General features: G+C 54.7%; 2 protein-coding genes across 2 annotated transcripts in view; one reads left to right on the top strand and one right to left on the bottom strand.

Annotated features, from left to right (window-relative positions):
• The first annotated feature begins 3,435 nt into the window (after positions 1–3,435).
• Positions 3,436–6,771, top strand: LOC116886837 (steroid 21-hydroxylase). The gene is made up of 10 exons (XM_032888285.1): positions 3,436–3,642; positions 3,707–3,796; positions 4,359–4,501; positions 4,605–4,700; positions 4,800–4,904; positions 5,005–5,091; positions 5,211–5,411; positions 5,594–5,763; positions 5,834–5,937; positions 6,021–6,771. The coding sequence occupies exons 1-10, from the start codon at positions 3,438–3,440 to the stop codon at positions 6,296–6,298; spliced, it is 1,479 nt and encodes a 492-aa protein (XP_032744176.1). The 5' UTR covers positions 3,436–3,437; the 3' UTR covers positions 6,299–6,771.
• Tnxb (tenascin XB) overlaps positions 6,307–17,405 on the bottom strand; it is a 58,285-nt gene continuing 47,186 nt past the window's right edge. Inside the window, 16 exon segments of the mRNA XM_032889215.1 lie at positions 6,307–6,598; positions 6,910–7,073; positions 7,147–7,308; positions 7,400–7,496; positions 7,585–7,736; positions 7,827–7,959; positions 8,067–8,197; positions 8,287–8,430; positions 8,518–8,637; positions 8,874–9,017; positions 9,130–9,252; positions 9,497–9,832; positions 10,083–10,391; positions 11,232–11,513; positions 12,333–12,620; positions 14,314–15,270. Of these exon segments, the coding sequence (XP_032745106.1) occupies positions 6,497–6,598; positions 6,910–7,073; positions 7,147–7,308; positions 7,400–7,496; positions 7,585–7,736; positions 7,827–7,959; positions 8,067–8,197; positions 8,287–8,430; positions 8,518–8,637; positions 8,874–9,017; positions 9,130–9,252; positions 9,497–9,832; positions 10,083–10,391; positions 11,232–11,513; positions 12,333–12,620; positions 14,314–15,270 (3,644 nt within the window). The 3' untranslated portion in view covers positions 6,307–6,496.

The raw sequence follows: 17,405 nt of genomic DNA, 5'->3' as shown, positions 1-17,405 counted from the left end.
ATTGAAGGGGAACACATCTCACAGGGCCAACCCTCCCCACCCTGTCTGCCTACCTTCCCCGACCTTGGTGGCCCCTTTGGTTATTCAAGGGTGACCTCGTTCTACCAAGGAAATTTCCTGAGGTCAGACGAATCTGCCATTTGACATTCCACAGGGATCCACAACCCATCTTGTTCTCTGTTCTGCTCAGTGATTGGTTCCAGAACCAGAACCATAGCCTCTTATCCCAGAAGCCCATCACTGGGCAACAGAATGGGACCAGGTAGTTCCTGTGCCCTGGGGAGGTAGGACATCATTGAGGGAAGGACCAGAGGAGTGCGAATACTCCCCATGTCTGCTTTGTTTTGTTAAGCAGGGGCTCATGCATCCCGGGCTGTCCTCAGACTTGGTGTGGAGCCTCCACATCAGAATGCTTAGATTGTAGCAAACATCACCACACCAAGGGTTTTTGCAGTGCTAGGAATTGAACCCAGGGCTTTGTGCACACCAGGCAAGCACTCTGCCAACCGCATCATATCCCTGGTTTGTTTGTTTGTTTGTTTTGACTTTTTGAGACAGGTCTTACGTAGCCAAACCTGGCCTTGAACTCCTGATCCTCAGGTTCCCTGGAATTACAGGTGCACCGAGAGCACGTGTTGCCTGTGTTTGGAAAGTGGAATACTTGGGCAAAGAGGGCAAGGACGTTTGGAAGGTCGTTGGAAGCAGAGAAAGGGAAATGTACAAGGGTGGGGACAGGACAGCATATTTGGGATGTACTGCTGGAGGCATGGGGGGCATGGTGAGGCAAGCAGACGCGTTTTTGGAGGGACTCCCACAAACACCAGCTTTCTAGGTCACCCCATCAAACAGAGCCCCTCGTGAGGGGAGCTTTGGGGAGTTGTAGACTTCCTGGGTGTTTCAGAACCTCAGGTCCCCTGCTTTCAAGGTCCTGAGACTTACACCTGCCTCCCCCGAACCAGTCACCAGAGCAGGGATTCAGCTGTAGCCTGGGTCTGGAGGGTCACCCATAAAGATGGTGCTGCTGTTACTGCCCCACCCTAGAACTACCTCCTTTTTACGTCCTGCTTGGCAAGGCTGGGACCCAGGCTGGGCCTGAGCCTCTGCCACAAGGGTCTGTCAACTTTCTGCTCACCCGCCTGTGGCTAGCACAGCTGGATTCTCATCTTGAGCCTCTGGCTGTACTGCTGTGCTTTGCGTGAGTTTTGGAGTAGAGGGGGCCCCCTGATCCTGGGGTCTGTCTATGAAGTTGGGGATGGGAAGTTGGGGGACTTCTCACCCATCTCCTTAAGTTCTGCCACTCTATTTGGAATAGTCTCTCCCTGGATACTCCAGGAGACTCCCAACTGCCCCCTTATCAAGGGCACCTGATCTGGTCTGGGGAAACCCCATCTCTAAGAGTTCTAACTTCTGAACCAACTGTGTCTGCCCAGCTCCCTCCTGGGGAGGCCTGGGCTGGGAGACTGCCTTTATCATGATGGGAGCCATCTTCTCCCTGAACTGGTAACCTGTGGACCCCTGGGCGCCTGCCAAAGGCTGGTTGTGCCTCTCTGCCACTCTGCACATGCACTAGTCATTCAGCCTTGACCCAAGCATCTCCATTAAAGGACAGGGGCTATGGTGAATGTTGTAGCCCGTGGTTTGTTCCAAAACGGGTGCCTTGTCTTCTGAACGCTTTTTGTGTGGTGCTGGGGTAGAACCCAGCCCAGGGCCTCTCAATGTGAGGCAAATACTAACACAGAGCCTTGTTTCTTCTGAGATACGGTCTTGCTGTGCAGCCCAAGCTGACCTCAGACTCAACCCTCCTGCTACTGCCTCAAAGGGCTGATTATAGGCAAGCGCCACCACACCTAACTGTCCACGTTTCTGACACCGAAAGAGGCCATATAGGTAATGGCAGTAGGCCAGGCATTGTAGTATAGGTCTGTCATCCCAGCACTTGGAGTTGGAAACAGAGGGGTCACATTAAGGTCACCCTTGGCTACATCAAGACCAGTCGGGGTTTATAGCAAGACCTATATGAGAGAGAGAGAGAGAGAGAGAGAGAGAGAGAGAGAGAGAGAGAGAGAGAGAGAGAGAGGAGGAGGAGGAGGAGGAGGAGGAGGAGGAGGAGGAAGGAGGGGAGGAGGGAACAAAGGACAAAGACGATGAAACTCTGGCTGTGGTTGTAGTGGAACATAAATTTTTGTTTGTTTGTTTACTTTTGCACATACATACAACATGAAATATAATAAGTAAATGTAAAACTAAACAACCAAAGAACCCCCCCCCGCCCCTGTTTTTGTCTGCATGCATGTCTGTGCACCATATACATGCAGTACCCCTCTGCAGCCAGAAGAGGGCACTGGAACCTCAGAACTGGCGTTAGAAACGGTAGTGAGCTGCCAAGTAGCTGGGAACTGAACCCAGATCCTCAGCAAGAACAGCCAGTGCTCTTAACCACTGAGCTACCTCTCTAGTCCCATGGTACATTTTTATCTTTCCAGAAATAGTAAGGGAAAGGCAGGAGGATCCCTGGGGGCTCAGTGGCCAGCCTGCCTGGCTGAATCCGGGACGCTCAGGAAAATGAAAGCTCAGGAGTATTTTTCCCTTGGACAAACCACCTGAGGTTGACCTTTGATTTCCACACACGTGCACACATATGTACGCACACGTAACACCTTGTGCTGTCCCCACCCCCACCCCATCCCCATCCAAAGCCTCAAACCAAAGGGAAGAACAACAAGGAATTACACAGGGAACCACGTGACTCATGTCTGCCTTCTGGGCCATTAGAGCGGCTGAAGGAAGTTTCAAAGTTTCAGCCTGCCTGAAGGAAGTTTCAAAGTTTCAGCCCGCCTGAAGGAAGTTTCAAAGTTTCAGCCTGCCTGAGCTACACCGTGAGTTCAAGGCACCCTGGGCAACTTAGTGACGCTCTGTATCAAAGCTAACAAAAGAGGGCATAGGGCTGTGAGTGCAGCTGGCAGTGGAGGGCTGGCCTAGCCTCACAAAAATAAAGTAACTAGTGGTAACAGTTAACAATATGATACTTGCAGGGACTATAGGTAAACCCATAAGGTGTATTGTGCAGAGACGGCCATTCATTTCTTTTCTCTAGAACAAATCCACTTCACTCAGCTGGTCCAAGGTGAGGTATGGTGGGAGGGGTCGACTCGGGTGGACCTCTTGGCTCACATGGCTGATGGCTAACATGGAGTTAGGAAATGGATCGTGATAGGGAAAGGTCAGGGTTTTGCATCCCTTCCTTTCTTCTTGATGGATGGTCCCATCTTTGATCCATGGACTTTCCAAGGCCAATGGGGCTGTGCCAATTTGAAAACACACTGCTCCGTGTGTGGGACAAGTGGGAAGGGACCTGAAGCTAAGGATCAGAGACACAAGAGAGGGCTGGAGCTGGGGCTATAAAAGTCCATACCAGTGCCCTGCACAAGTGTTGGGCCATGCTGCTACCTGGGCTGCTGTTGCTGCTGCTGCTGCTGCTAGCTGGCACCCGCTGGGTGTGGGGTCAGTGGAAGCTCTGGAAACTCCGCCTCCCACCTCTGGCCCCGGGGTTTCTGCACTTTCTACAGCCCAACCTTCCTATCCACCTGTTTGGCCTGGCTCAGAAACTTGGGCCCATCTACAGGATCCGCTTGGGGCTACAAGGTAAGCCAGTCTTCTGTCTTTGTGTGAGCCCTTCTTCCCTGATGACATTGCTGTTTCCCCTTAGATGTGGTGGTGTTGAACTCTAACAAAACCATTGAGGAGGCCTTCATCCAAAAGTGGGTGGACTTTGCTGGCCGACCCCAGATACTAGCTGGTAAGGGGTTGGGACATAGTTTTCTTCTAATTCTTCTTCTTCTTCTTCTTCTTCTTCTTCTTCTTCTTCTTCTTCTTCTTCTTCTTCTTCTTCTTCTTCTTCTTCTTCTTCTTCTTCTTCTTCTTCTTCTTCTTCTTCTTCTTCTTCTTCTTCTTCTTCTTCTTCTTCTTCTTCTTCTTCTTCTTCCTCTTCCCTTCTTCCCTTCCTTCCCTCTTCTTCTTTTTTTTTTTTTTTGGTTTTTTTTTTTTTTGGAGCTGGGGACCGAACCCAGGGCCTTGCGCTTCCTAGGCAAGCGCTCTACCACTGAGCTAAATCCCCAACCCCTCCTCTTCTTTTTATCACTCCCTCTCTTCCTCTTCTTCAAGATTGTGTCTCATTATGTAGCCCTTGCTGAACTGAAAATCACTATGTAGACCAGGCTGGTCTCAAACTCACTCACAGAGATCCACCTGGTATAGTCACTGCCCTGAGCTAAGTGTAGTTCCTGGACTCTGCAAGGCAGGTAAGGCCTTTGGTTTACTCAGTTGGCTGTTAACATGCCTTTCTACCATCCCTCCTGCAGGAAAGATGGACTTTGACCTCTCCATGGGGGATTATTCTCTAACATGGAAGGCTCACAAGAAACTCTCTCGTTCGGCCCTGGTGCTGGGCATGAGAGACTCCATGGAACCTCTGGTAGAGCAGCTGACCCAGGAATTCTGTGAGGTAAGGCTGGGCTCTTGTGGCCTGACCCTCTTGGGGTCAGCTTCCCTCTCCCCCAGTCCCCCCTCTGTCTCCACAGCCTCTACAGCTTGTCTCTCCTCCACAGCGCATGAGAGCCCAGGCCGGTGCCTCTGTGGCCATCCATAAGGAATTCTCCTTACTCACCTGCAGTATCATCAGCTGTCTCACTTTCGGAGACAAGGTCCATATTGTCTCCTTGCCCCCCCAGGTCCATCCCTCAGCTCCCCTCCTGGCCCTCTGCAGGTCTTGAACTAACTCAAAGCATGCCCTCTTATTCCAGCAGGACAGCACTTTGCTGAATGCCACTCACAACTGTGTCCAGGACTTGCTGGAAGCCTGGAATCACTGGTCCATCCAAATCTTGGAAATAATTCCCTTTCTCAGGGTGAGGAGTTGCAACCCAGACTCCCCTGGGTTGCGGGGGAGGGGGGGAGGGGGGACCCCACCGGTCTCCATCTTGCGGCTGACTCCCCTTCCTGCCCCAGTTCTTCCCCAATCCAGGCCTCTGGAAACTGAAGCAGTTCCAGGAGAGTCGGGACCATATCGTAATGCAGCAGCTGAAGAGGCACAAGGTGAGCACTGAAGCTCCCCTGGCCTCATCCAGTGCCTGCCGCCCCCAGCCCCCTCCCCTATCACTGCTGGGCAGGGGTCCCTCCCCAAGCTCGACACCCAGCTTCCCCTGCCTCTGCAGGACAGCCTGGTGGCAGGGCAGTGGAAAGACATGATTGACTACATGCTCCAGGGTGTGGAGAAGCAAAGAGATGCCAGAGACCCAGGGCAGCTCCACGAGCGGCACGTGCATATGTCGGTGGTGGACCTTTTTGTCGGTGGCACGGAGACCACGGCTGCCACGCTCTCCTGGGCTGTGGCTTTCCTGCTTCACCACCCTGAGGTGCGCTGTGGGGAGACAGCAAGGCTCACCTGGCACGTGCTCTTGACCCTTGGCCTGGGCTATGCTCACAGAAGGGGCTCTAGGCTTGGCTATATGGCTGGAGGGAGAGGCTGCCGGCTGGACAGTTGGAGCCACCTGGGCAAAGTCTGGTCCCTAAGTCCGGCCTTGCCCTTCCTTCTCAGATCCAGAAGCGGCTGCAGGAAGAATTAGACCTCAAGCTGGGCCCCAGCTCCCAGCTCCTGTACAAGAACCGAATGCAGCTACCTCTGCTCATGGCCACCATTGCTGAAGTGCTGCGTTTGCGGCCCGCGGTGCCCTTGGCCTTGCCCCATCGTGCAACTAGGGCTAGCAGGTGATTCCCCAGGGTAAGGGTTGAGAGAGGAAGGCCTCGCTGGGCACTCCTGACTCCATGCCTCCCTCAGCATCTCTGGCTATGATATCCCCAAGGATACGATCATCATCCCCAACATCCAAGGCGCCAACCTGGATGAGATGGTTTGGGAACTGCCCAGCAAGTTCTGGCCTGGTATGAAGCGGATAGGAAAGGGAGTGGGAGAGACCCGCCTCTGCTGGGACAAACTTCTCTAGTTATCTGTCTACTACCCACAGATCGCTTCCTGGAATCCGGCAAGAGTCCCAGAATACCGACCTTTGGCTGTGGGGCACGCGTGTGCCTGGGCGAGCCTCTGGCGTGGCTGGAGCTCTTCGTGGTGCTGGCTCGCCTGCTCCAGACCTTCACGCTGCTGCCGCCACCAGATGGTACCCTGCCCTCCCTGCAGCCCCTGCCGTATACTGGCATCAATCTCTTAATTCCTCCCTTCCAGGTGCGGCTGCAGCCCAGGAACCTGACACCCCAAGACCAGGGCCAGAAATCCTCGACAGGATAGGACAAGCCTTGTGCCTCAGTTTCTCCTTTATTGCTCCATTCCCCTCCCCTCCCCCCTGTAAACATGGTGCTGTGAGACTGTGGCAGAGAAGGCTTCCTCGGTGAGCTAGGCACAGTAGAGACACACTGGCTCTTCTCTGGGCACAACCCCTCAGTGCTCGGCAGTCATACCAGGGTGTGAGTGAGGTGGGCAGCAGGCTCAGGTGCCCCTGGTGGGGGCCTGGAAGTTTCTGGGTCTCAGCTTCATTTCCGTGAAGGGCACCGAGAACTCGAAGCCCTTCCAGTGGTACCAGCTCACTCCCTGAGGGAAGGGTTGTCAAGGGAGGAGAGTCAAGACAACGCCACATCTACGCCACCTTATCCATCCCAACCCTGGCTCCTCTAGGTGACTCCCAGGGTCCAGCCATCTCCCCCCATGATCCCTGAAGTGATGCCCTCTTCCGCCCACTAATAAACGGTCTTTTCAAGATTCCCAAGCAAGGTTGGTGTAACTGTCTCCTTTCACAGATGAGCCTCTGAGGCAATAAGCAGTTCAGCCATCCATGTGTGAGTACTCCACTCCCAGGTCACCCAGATCCCAACCTGGAGCCCCGTCGCCTCCACGGCTCCCACCTGGTGATCCACTGTGCTTCCATAGAGCCCGTTGAGGTTGGCGTAGTGACAGTTCTTGTACCACCAAGCGCCACGGTAGGAGACAGCGCAGGAGATGAGCAAGTTATTGGGGTCTCGATCACGGGCCGAAAAGACACTGCCGCTGTGGTAGCTCATAGAGTCACCTGGCAGGGTGTGGGACGGCGTGGTGAGGATCACCCTCGTGCCGCCCCCAACCCCATCCGGACCCACACTTACCCGCGGTCCCATGGTAGCCCCCTAGGTGTAGGCGATAGTTCTCCTTCGCTGAGTCTACTCGGAAGAAGTCATACTGGGCGAACACGGCTTCCTTTCCAGCCCGCAGGTCCACACGCATAGAGTAGTCTCCAGACTGCGTGAGGCTATGAAGGGCCTCATTGCCTGAGGTAGAGCAAGCTTCATCAGGGTACTGGGGTCCACCGGACTGCCATGCCATCCCTTCCCTGACTCCCCAGCCCTATGAGGCACGGACCCAGCCAGAATTCCCTGGAGATGTTCCCAAAACCATGGGCGTACTCCTCCCAGTCTCTCCAGAAGTCTGTCTGTCCATCCATGCGGCGCTGGAACACCTGGAAAGCAGGTGGGGCCAGCATCAGCCTCTGGCCCCTGGCATCAGCCCCCGTGCTACACAGTGATCCACGGGTGAATGTAACCCACCAGCCAACCTCCTCCGTCAGTCTGCATGTCACAAAACACATCCAAGGGCCGCTCTCGGTTGCCATTGAGGAAGATGGTGGTGGTCTTTGAGGCGCTGGCCCCATTTTTCAGCTCCTCCCCACAGTCCCTGGGGAAGGGGATCCGCAGCCCACCTGTGGAGGGGAGGTGGAGAGTCTGTCTGTCCTCGTCCCCAAACCTCAGACCCCCGGCTGCCCCTGAAGCTCAGACCCCAGAGCTCGTACCAGTAGTAAAGGAAGTGGACACAGGAGGCGTGAGGCTCTCGCCCCAAATAGCCCGGAGCTGGGCGCTGTAGAAGGTGGAGGGGAAGAGGCGGAGAAGCCTGTGTGAGGTGGTCCCTGCTGGAAGCAGGATTTCCTGGAGACAGACAAGGGACAGGTCAGTGGAGCGTGACATGGGGACTCTCGGGGAGAGCCCGAGTGGGTACCTCCAAATCTAACCAAGGGACAGTGAAGTCGGGGTACCTGAATCTGTCCTCCGGGGGTGTCAAAGCTGAGCAGGTAGCCTGTGGGTGGAACCTTAGGTGCAGTCCAAGTGAGCAGGGCCGTGCGAGGAGTCACTTCCTTGGCCTCCAAGTCCTGGGGGGGCTTTAACCCTGGAAGGGGAAGGATAAAAAGAGACTGAGATGAGGCCCCTATCTATTCCCTTAAATCTCCCGTGACCCACACACACCCCTGGCTATACCTGTGGTGAAGTTAATGCTGGCCGGGGAGGTGAAGTTAGGACCCCGGAGACCACGCACGGTGGCTGTGTAATTGGTGTCCAGTGACAGATCCGTCAGCGGGTAGTCCACAGCGCTGCCAGGTGCCGAGGCCTGAAAGGGTGGGGCTGGGGGGTGGGAGGGGCATCAGCTCCTATTTACCCGTGCTGTGCCCTGTTCCCCCTCCCTGCCTCACACTTCTCCATCTCACTCACCCCCAGGGGATGCGACCTGGACATTGTATTTGTCCACCGGCTTGTGGGGAGGTTTCCAGTGCAGAAGGGCAGATCTGTCAGTCAAGTTTAATGCCCGTAGCTGGGTGGGACCATCAGGAACTGGGCAAGAACAGGGAGCTCAGAGGTATCCGTAGCCTTAATTCTCCCAACCCCATTCCCCATCCCCCAACCCCCCAGCCCCCCACCCCCCTACCCCCAGAGCTGAGGACTGAACCCAGGTCCTTGCACTTGCTAGGCAAGCGCTCTACCACTGAGCTAAATCCCCCACCCCACCCAACCCCATTCTTGCTTTCTCTTTCTCTACCAATCCTGGGGCTGGGGGAAGTCTCTCTTACCTGTGGTGAGGAAACCTGTGAGAGGCTCACTCTCCTCAAAGCCACGGACTGAGACCACAGTCACCTCATAGCGAGTGTCCGGAATGAGCCCCTGGAGGATCTGGGTGTGGGTCCGGCCATCCACCTGCACACTTTGTGGCTCTCCTGCAAACATGAAGTAAAAGTCTGAGAACAGCTGGAGAGCCGGGTGTGCAGGGGTGGAGGTGGGGCAGGAGAGGAGAGTGAAGGAGGACATGGGGGAGGAGGGGGTCTTCACCTCCATCTGCTAGCTGGTAGGAGATTTTGAAGCTGTCCACCCTGGATGATGGCGGCACCCAGCTGACTTTGGCTGACGTTTCCCCGATGTCACTGAATTGCAGGTCCCGAGGGCTCTCCAGAACTGAGGGCATAAGGGATGGGTACAGTGGCTAAGGGCACGGATAGGCAGGTTCCTTCCTTTTCCTGTTATCCCTCTCTCGGTAGGTTCCTCAGGTCAGATGTCACTCTCTAGGTGTCTTCAACCCCTCCCCCTCCCGCCCTCCACGCCCCCGCTCCCCTCCACCCCGCGCTCACCACACAAACTTCACTTCCTGGGTCCCACCCTGCAAAGTACAAAGCCCTTTGGTGCCCCTGTGGGTCCTCACCTGGGCTGAGCGTGCGGGCAGTGGTCTGGATGCTGTCTGCCTTGTGCGGCCCACGCAGCCCATACAGAGTAAGGCTGTACAGGGTTCCGGGACGCAGGTCTCGAAGCACGGCTGAGCGCCGCGTCCCTGGCACCATAAGCTCTCGCTGGAGCAGAGGGCGAGGATGCGGCTCCAGGGTACTTGGTAAAGGAACCCCAAAGCGTAGTAAGAAAGAGTCAAAGGCCCCAAGCGGGGCTTCCCAGTTTAGCCGCAGCGAACTGGTGGTCACGTCTGATACTGAGAGCTGAGACAGGCGGGGCCCGGGGTCCCCTGGGCCCTGACCAGCAGGAACTGGATCTGTGGGAAGTGGGTAGGAGAAAAGGATTTGGAGAGGGATGCATTCGGGTTCTGAGACTTAGAGCACGTCCCTTTGTTATCTTATCCTGATCCCATTGGTCGGTAAAGTTGGGCTAGTGAGGCACGGAGCCACAGGAGGGATGTTCAGTGGCCTGAGGCAGGGGCAGGACTCCTTCCCGGTGTTTCCTCATGCCTTCCCTGTGGCAGCCACTTCTGATGCCACCTTCCACCCTTCCTAACCCGGCCCTACCTGTGGTGCCCTCTGCAGAGACAGGTCCGTGGCGTGTCCCTTGACTGAGGCCATAGAGGAAGAATTTGTAGGAAGTGCTGGGTTTCAGGTCTGAGATGAGGACTTTGTCCTGGTTCCCATCAACAAGCAGGGCCTGGGGTTGCCCCTCTGTGTCCTGGTACTGGACCACAAAGGAGTCAAAGGGGCCGCGGGCCACACCCCAGGAGAGGCGCAGGGAGTTTGGCGTTGCCTCAGTCACTGCCAGCGTCCCCAGGTGGGGTGTCTCAGGGTGCTCAGTGGGGTTTGGGGTTGATGTGTCCACTTCTGAGGCTGCATGGGAGAAACCAGAGCAGAACCTTTGGGGGGGGGTCCACGGGGCCCTGCTCTTCCCATCTTGCCCTTCAGAGGAAGGATGACAAGGTCGGCTTGGGACTGGTGACACCTCACAGTTCTGGCAGAGTAACCCACGAGAGGAAAGGGAGGGAGAAGGAGATCTTCTAGAACCTTCTAGTTCTTGAACTCGTTTTAGCAGCGTGTCCCAGAAGGCCTTCCTGAGACTAGCCCCAGGTTCCCCTGCCTGGATAACTGTTGGTCCTTCCGCTATATCTGGACCAGGGACTCACTTCCCCTCTCCTAACCCTTGGCACCGCAAGCCCCCCACAGCAGTGGCTCCTCAGGCTCTGCCCTCGCCCCACCCTTAGAGCCCTTTGAGGGCAGGGGAAGGCGGCGCAGGCTGGTGTGAGTGCCTGGTAAGTCACACTAACCATGTGCCCTTCTAGAGTGCCTGCCAGTGGTCTCTGCCCATGGGACTTCCCAGTGGTTTTCCATTTGAGAAAACATCTCTGGTTCCCTAGGACAGGAGGTGGGCACTTATGCGGCAAGCCTACTCTTCGAGGAGATAAAGCTGTTCTAACAGGATAGGGGGAAGCACCACTTGATGGGGATGACTGGGACAGAGAGAGAGAGAGAGAGAGAGAGAGAGAGAGAGAGAGAGAGAGAGAGAGAGAGAGGAAACCTCAAGGCCTTTCCTTCCTGCTTGGCTTGGCTCCTGGTCTTTCAAACCACTGATCAACACCTGGGGTGGGGTGGGGTGGGCACAAACTCTCTCTTCTCTCCTCCTGTCCACTCCGGTCAGTTCCTTTGTCTTCAGACCAGGTATGACTGCCTCACCTGTCACTCCCAAGGCAGAGATGGGTCCCAGGCGCTTTTCTCCAGTGAGCCCGAAGAGCAAGAATTTGTATTTCCTGCCTGGCTGCAGACCCTCTATGGTGACCTCCTGCTGGTCTGCAGCCACAGGAACTGTCTGGAGCTGCCCATCCCTGTCTTTGTACTGGACCAGGAAGGAGTCAAAGGGACCCTGGACCACAGTCCACGAGAGGTGCACGGAGTCAGAGGTCTCCCCTGTCACTGACAGTTCACCGAGACGGGGCTGCGGTGTCTTCTCCAGGGCGGCTGAGGGGAGGGGAGGAAGATTCAGGTTAAGAGGCTTCAGGGGAACGCAAGGGTCCATGTGTGACCTCAGGGACAGACACCCGAGGACACAGTCAGGCCTTCTGGTCCTGCTGGGGGAGCCTGAAGGCACTAGATGACAGACAATGCTTGAACAGGCCAGTGTAATGAGGGTTTGGTGGGGCAGAATTATGGTATCCTAGGGCTCCAGGCCTGGGGTTGAGTCATGGACCTGGGAGTGGGGTAAGGGTCATGGACCCACCCCACCCCTTCCTTAGGGCTGAGTCATGGGCACAAAACCACCAGATTTTTCCATAGTCTTTCTGCGGCCAAGTTCTCCCTTCCATCTCCTGGCTTAGCGTTGGGAGGAAGGAAGACAGTGGGGTGCTTGTCACAAAGGTGAGGAGTGGGCAGGCAAGGAGGTAGTTGTAGAGGTTGCCTGCACATACCATGTGGCTGCCAAGGACTGGGCCTGGTCTTTGACCCAGGTTAGCCAAGCCTAAAAGCTGTGTTCCTTTGGCAGTAGTCGAGAAAGGAAGGAAAACAATGCGAGATCCTGCCCGGCCTAAAAGAGATTTATCTTTGCAGGGTTCTGGTTTTGGTGGTCTTAAGCAGGTCATTGGGCAGGGCTAGGGATAAAAGAGCCTCCAGCAGCACGGAGAAGGAACGGACTGGAGTGAAGGTATGAATTTGGGTAGATCTGACCAAGAAATGGGTCACCAAACTCCAAGGTTTGGAATGAGGGACACTGAAACGTGAAATTCCAACAGTTACCACAAGGGGGCAGCATCTGATGGGGGCTGCTGCCCGGCCCTCACTCACCAGTCTTTGCTTCTGTGGAGACAGGGCCATGGCGCTTCCCACCCAGGAGTCCAAAGAGGAGAAACTTGTACTTGCGGGATGGCTCCAGACCTGAGACGGTGACCTCACTCAGGTCTCCGCTCACAGGCACCATCTGGGGCTGTCCCTGTGCGTCCCTGTACTGGACCAGGAAGGAGTCGAAGGGGCCCTGGGCCACAGTCCAGGACAGGTGCACAGCACTGGGAGTCACTTCTACCGCAGCCAGCTCTCCCAGGCGGGGCTGGATGGGGGGCTCTGTGGTTAGAGAGGCTGCAAGAGAGCAAAGATGGCTGAGGAATGCAGGCAGAACCTGCCTAGGGAACCAGGCAGTCCCCAGGCCGCAGAGCTGCTTCTCAGAGCCTCTTCTAACTCTCCACCCAACACCAACCCCAGCCACAGGCAACTGTACAAATGGCTGGCTCATACCTAGGAGCCCCCCAACTGCGTTTAGCCAGAGGTTCTCAACCTGTGGGTCGCGACCCCCTTTGACACTCTAAAATATTAAACCTCCAAAATATCTTTGTTTTAAAATATCAAACCTCAAAAAAAAATTTTTTTTTTACATCATGATTCATGACAGTAGCGAAATTAGCCAGGTGGTGGTGGCCCATGCCTTTAATCCCAGCACTCAGGAGGCAGAGGCAGGAGGATCTCTGCGAGTTCAAGACCAGCCTGGTCTAAAAAGAGAAAGAGTCCCAGGACAGCCATAGCTACACAGAAAACCTTGTCTCAAAAAACAAATAAACAAAACAGTAGCAAAAATAAATTATGGTTGGGATCACTGGGACATGAAGAACTATATTAAAGGGTCCAAAGGCTGGAAGAAAGAACCAAAAAAAAAAAAAAAAAAAACTGAAAAAAAAAAAAAAAAACAAAACAAACAAACAAACAAAAAAAAACAAACAAAAAAAACCCAAAAAAACAGGGTCCCAAAGGGGCTGGAGAGATGGCTCAGTGGCTGTCTGCTCTTCCAGAGGAACTGAGTTCAATTCCGTGCAACCGCCATCTGCAATGGGGTTTGATGCCCTCTTCTGGTCTACAGGCATACACGCAAATAGAGCCTTTGTATACATAAAATACATAAATAAGTAAGTTCTGGGCTGGAGGGATGGCTCAGGATGGTTAGGGAGCACTGACTGCTCTTAAAGAGGTCCAGAGTTCAAATCCAGCAACCGTGGTGGGAACAACCATCTGTAATGAGATCGATGCTCTCTTCTGTGTGTCTGAAAAAGCTATAGTGTACTCATAGATCCACAAGGTAGCCCAAATAGGAGCATTTTTTTCAAAAAATAGTTCTTCTTAAAGAGAGGTTGAAAAAGGGGGGGCAGCATTAGGGAGGTTGAGAAGTGTGGGTTTATCAGATGCCATCATGGATGCCCTCTGCTGAACTCCATCCAGGGAGGGACCAGAGGCATTCAAAAATGCTTTTAAAAACCCCTGGAAAACCCCCAGTGAGGACGTGATTGTTGGGGGAGAGGCCAGGCAATGGGGGAGGATGGGAGGGGAACACCCATGGAAAGAAGGGGGAGGGGGTTGTCACGGGGATGTTGGCACGCAGAACCTGGGGAACAGGAATAACACTGGAAAATGTAAATAAGAAATCCCTTGGGGTTAATTTTAAAAAGGTAATAAAAAAAAACCTGTCACATAGTTCAGTTCCCAGGAGCACATCCACACCAGGTAGCCCAAATCCGGAGCATTTTATGAGTCACCAGATATCCAGAGAGGCAGCCAGGGTTGAAGGAATGTAGGACTGAGTGGGGCTCTCTAGTGAGGGAGGAGGGCAGTGTGGGGAAGAACAGACTGCGATCACAGCTCTGAGGACGGCTGAACTCTATCCTAGGTGAGGGGATCAGAGGCTCAGTGAATGGGGCTAAAGGTACAGCCTGGAAGAACGAGAGAAGGAAGGACAGGGCGGATAGGGAGAAGGGAAGAGTAAACCGAGAGGCCAGTTCACACTCACCGGTCACGCCCACTGTGGACACGGGACCCACACGACGCCCCTCATGGAATCCATACAGGTTCATCTTGTACTTGCGCCCAGGATCCAGGTCTGTCACGATGGCCTCCCTCTCCTGGCCCCCGACACGCACCACCTGGGGCCGCCCATTGCTGTCCTTGTACTGGACAGTGAAGGAGTCAAAGTGTCCCTGGGGGACAGTCCAGGAGAGGCTCAGGGAGTCTGGGGAGGATCCTGTCACTGTCAGCTCTCCCAGGAGCGGCTCCTCCTCGGTGGGCTCTGGGGTCTCTGTGGGCTCTGGGGCCTCTGTGCTGGGCTCTGTGGGGCTGGGGGCCTCTTCCTCTGCAGCTGAGAAGGAGACAGAGAGGGTGAGGCAGGGTCCCTGGCATTCCCAAGCTCCTATGTCCCTGCTGAGGGCACCTGGACAGTGACCAGCAAGGGTCTGTATGGCCCTGCTGCCCAGGGAGACTGGCCAGCACCAGGGGAGCACACACAAGCTATCACAGCGTTAGTCACAGCAGGCTTGTGGTATTGAATAGTCCTTGGCTACTGATTCCTTACCCCCTAGTCACCAAAGAACAGCAGGTTCCACTAACTGAGGGGTCCCACCCTGGGCTCCCAGAGTCCACTCACCCGTCACGCCTGTGATAGACACGGGGCCCACACGCTGACCGCTGTGGATGCCATACAGGTTCATCTTGTACTTGTGGTCTGGCTCCAGGCCGGAGATGGTGACCTGGTCCTCGTACCCTGGCACCCGCACCACCTTGGGCTGCCCATCCCCGTTCTTGTACTGGATCACGAACTGGTCAAACTGTCCCTCGGGGACTGTCCAGGAGAGGCTCAGGGAGTCAGGGGTGGCATCTGTCACGGTCAGCTCTCCCAGGAGGGGCTTCTTAGGAGGGGGCTCAGGAGTTGTGGTGGGCACCGCCTGTGTGGTTGGAGCTTCCTCCTCTGGAGCTGGATGGACAGACAGATGGACAGACAGACACACACACACACCACACCAAACCACAGACCGCATTAGCTCTTCTCTATTCTCAGTTAGAACATGAAGACGCATTTATAAACAGTTATGAGCCGTAGTGGCTCCACTACACCTCTGTTCTTTCCACACCGCCATTCCTAGACCCCACCCAGCTGTCTGCCAATGCCCACGTGACTTCTCCTCTCTCTCTCTCTATCCCTCCCCTCCCATTGAACATGCCCCACATAGCCACTACCCTGGGCTGCCCTGAACTGGCTCTCCTGGTTGTCTGCTCTCTTGCTGGGCTCAGATCTTTGCCTTGACCAAGTTTGGAAACCCCCTTCCCGAGGCTGAGTCCTGTCTGCTGTCAGAGTCTTGCTATGTTCCCCTTGGTTACCTCACCTCCTCTCTCCACCTCTTCTATCCCAGAACCACGGCTGGGGGCCCTCACCTGGCCTGACTGACTTCAGGCTCACTCCCGCCTCCCTCCTAGTCAACACCCTCACCTGTAGCTGTCTTCAGACACCAGGAGAGGGCATCGGATCCCATTACAGATGGTTGTGAGCCACCATGTGATTGCTGGGATTTGAACTCAGGACCTCTGGAAGAGCAGTCAGTGCTCTTAACCACTGAGCCATCTCTCCAGCCCTTAGTCAACACTTTGAATGAGGACTTCTAATGGCATATGCTAGCATGGAGCTGGGTGTCCAGTTGTGGATGGAACCCCGGATTTCTGAGCTGTTCCCACCTCTCTATAACCTCTGGAGCCCATCAGGAACCTCAGAGGACATCACACAGAATGTCTGTTCCCCGTGAACAGACATTTAGCCTTCCGCTCTTTGTCCAGTGGGGACGCTGCATTCTAACCTGTCACCCAGACAATGCCTGTTGGTCTCTGTGGTCCTACGAGCAGACTGGTTTAGGTGTCCTTATGGCTTGTTCTGCACCCCCCATGCTCCTGTTTTGTGTTTTGTGCCCCTTGCTGTACTTGGCCCTTCTGCCTGCCCCCTTGACTATGCAACCCAAGTTAACACGTTTTTTTTTGTTTTTTTTGTTTTTTTTTTTTAAAGCTTCAGCCTGACATAGACAAACATCCATGACTCTGCTCTGTCAGGCTCTGTCAGCTGAGAGCCCACACGGCACAGCTCTGTCTTGTAACCACGCTGAGCACGGAACCTGGACATCACACATCTGGTACCACGACGGCAAGCTTAGAATTCCATTGGCAGGGCTGGAGAGACGACGGCTCAGCAGTTAAGAGCGCTGACTGCTCTTCCAGAGGTCCTGAGTTCAAATCCCAGCAACCACATGGTGGCTCACAACCATCTGGAATGGGGATCTGATGCCCTCTTCTGGTGTGTCTGAAGACAGCCACAGTGTACTCACATAACATAAATAAATAAATCTTTAAAAAAAAAGAATTCTATTTGCATGTAGACACACTTGAACATGTGCTGTAATGTGACCGAACAGTCCTCATCAGGTAACAAGGTACTTCTGCCCTTCAAACCATTATGGCTTCGCAGTCCCTCTAGACACCTTCCTCAGGAGGAGCTCAGTGACCTCACCAGGTGATGGAGAACCTACCAGGGGGTTCATTCAGTGCCAAACCCCACATCCTACTTTTGCACATCAGTTAACTCAAGCCCACCTTCTCTGTAAACCCCAGGGTCGCCCACAGCCCTGCCCTCTCGGAGCGTCAGTCCACGGTTCATTGCAGGTGAATCTTGGAGAGCTCTTGGGTAGGGACGACCGACACTCAGCCCCATAGTACCCAGATCAGGGACTGGATGCGTGCAAATAAAAGTGTGAAGTAGAAGGAAGGATGGAAGGAAGGAAGGAAGGAAGGAAGGAAGGAAGGAAGGAAGGAAGGAAACAAAGGAAGAGAGCTTGCTCATACACAAACTAATTCTATATCCCCACCCCGCCTCCCTGTTCCCTCGGAGATCTTCACAGAGACAGAGCCTTTATGTGACCAACCAAGTCAGCACGTCCCAAGAGACCACTGACCCTTCTGCTGTGGGGTTTTGCTGCTTAGGGGCTGAGCCACCAACTAGCAACTTGTTTTCCAGGATCCTCTAAGAAACACAGAAGAGCAGGCTCTGGAGGCACTGCTGGGTCTGAGCCT

This window comes from Rattus rattus, chromosome 18 (genome assembly GCF_011064425.1).
Source record: "Rattus rattus isolate New Zealand chromosome 18, Rrattus_CSIRO_v1, whole genome shotgun sequence".
Lineage (NCBI taxonomy): Eukaryota > Metazoa > Chordata > Mammalia > Rodentia > Muridae > Rattus > Rattus rattus.
Note: the sequence above shows the minus strand (reverse complement) of the source record. Positions and strands in the feature narration are given on the sequence as shown.

Excerpts from the sequence above, each read along its gene's own strand:
- LOC116886837 (XM_032888285.1), top strand. The coding sequence starts at position 3,438 with ATGCTGCTACCTGGGCTGCTGTTGCTGCTGCTGCTGCTGCTAGCTGGC. Across the intron at positions 3,797-4,358 it reads CCGACCCCAGATACTAGCTG|GAAAGATGGACTTTGACCTC; the intron begins GTAAGGGGTTGG and ends TCCCTCCTGCAG. Across the intron at positions 4,502-4,604 it reads TGACCCAGGAATTCTGTGAG|CGCATGAGAGCCCAGGCCGG; the intron begins GTAAGGCTGGGC and ends TCTCCTCCACAG.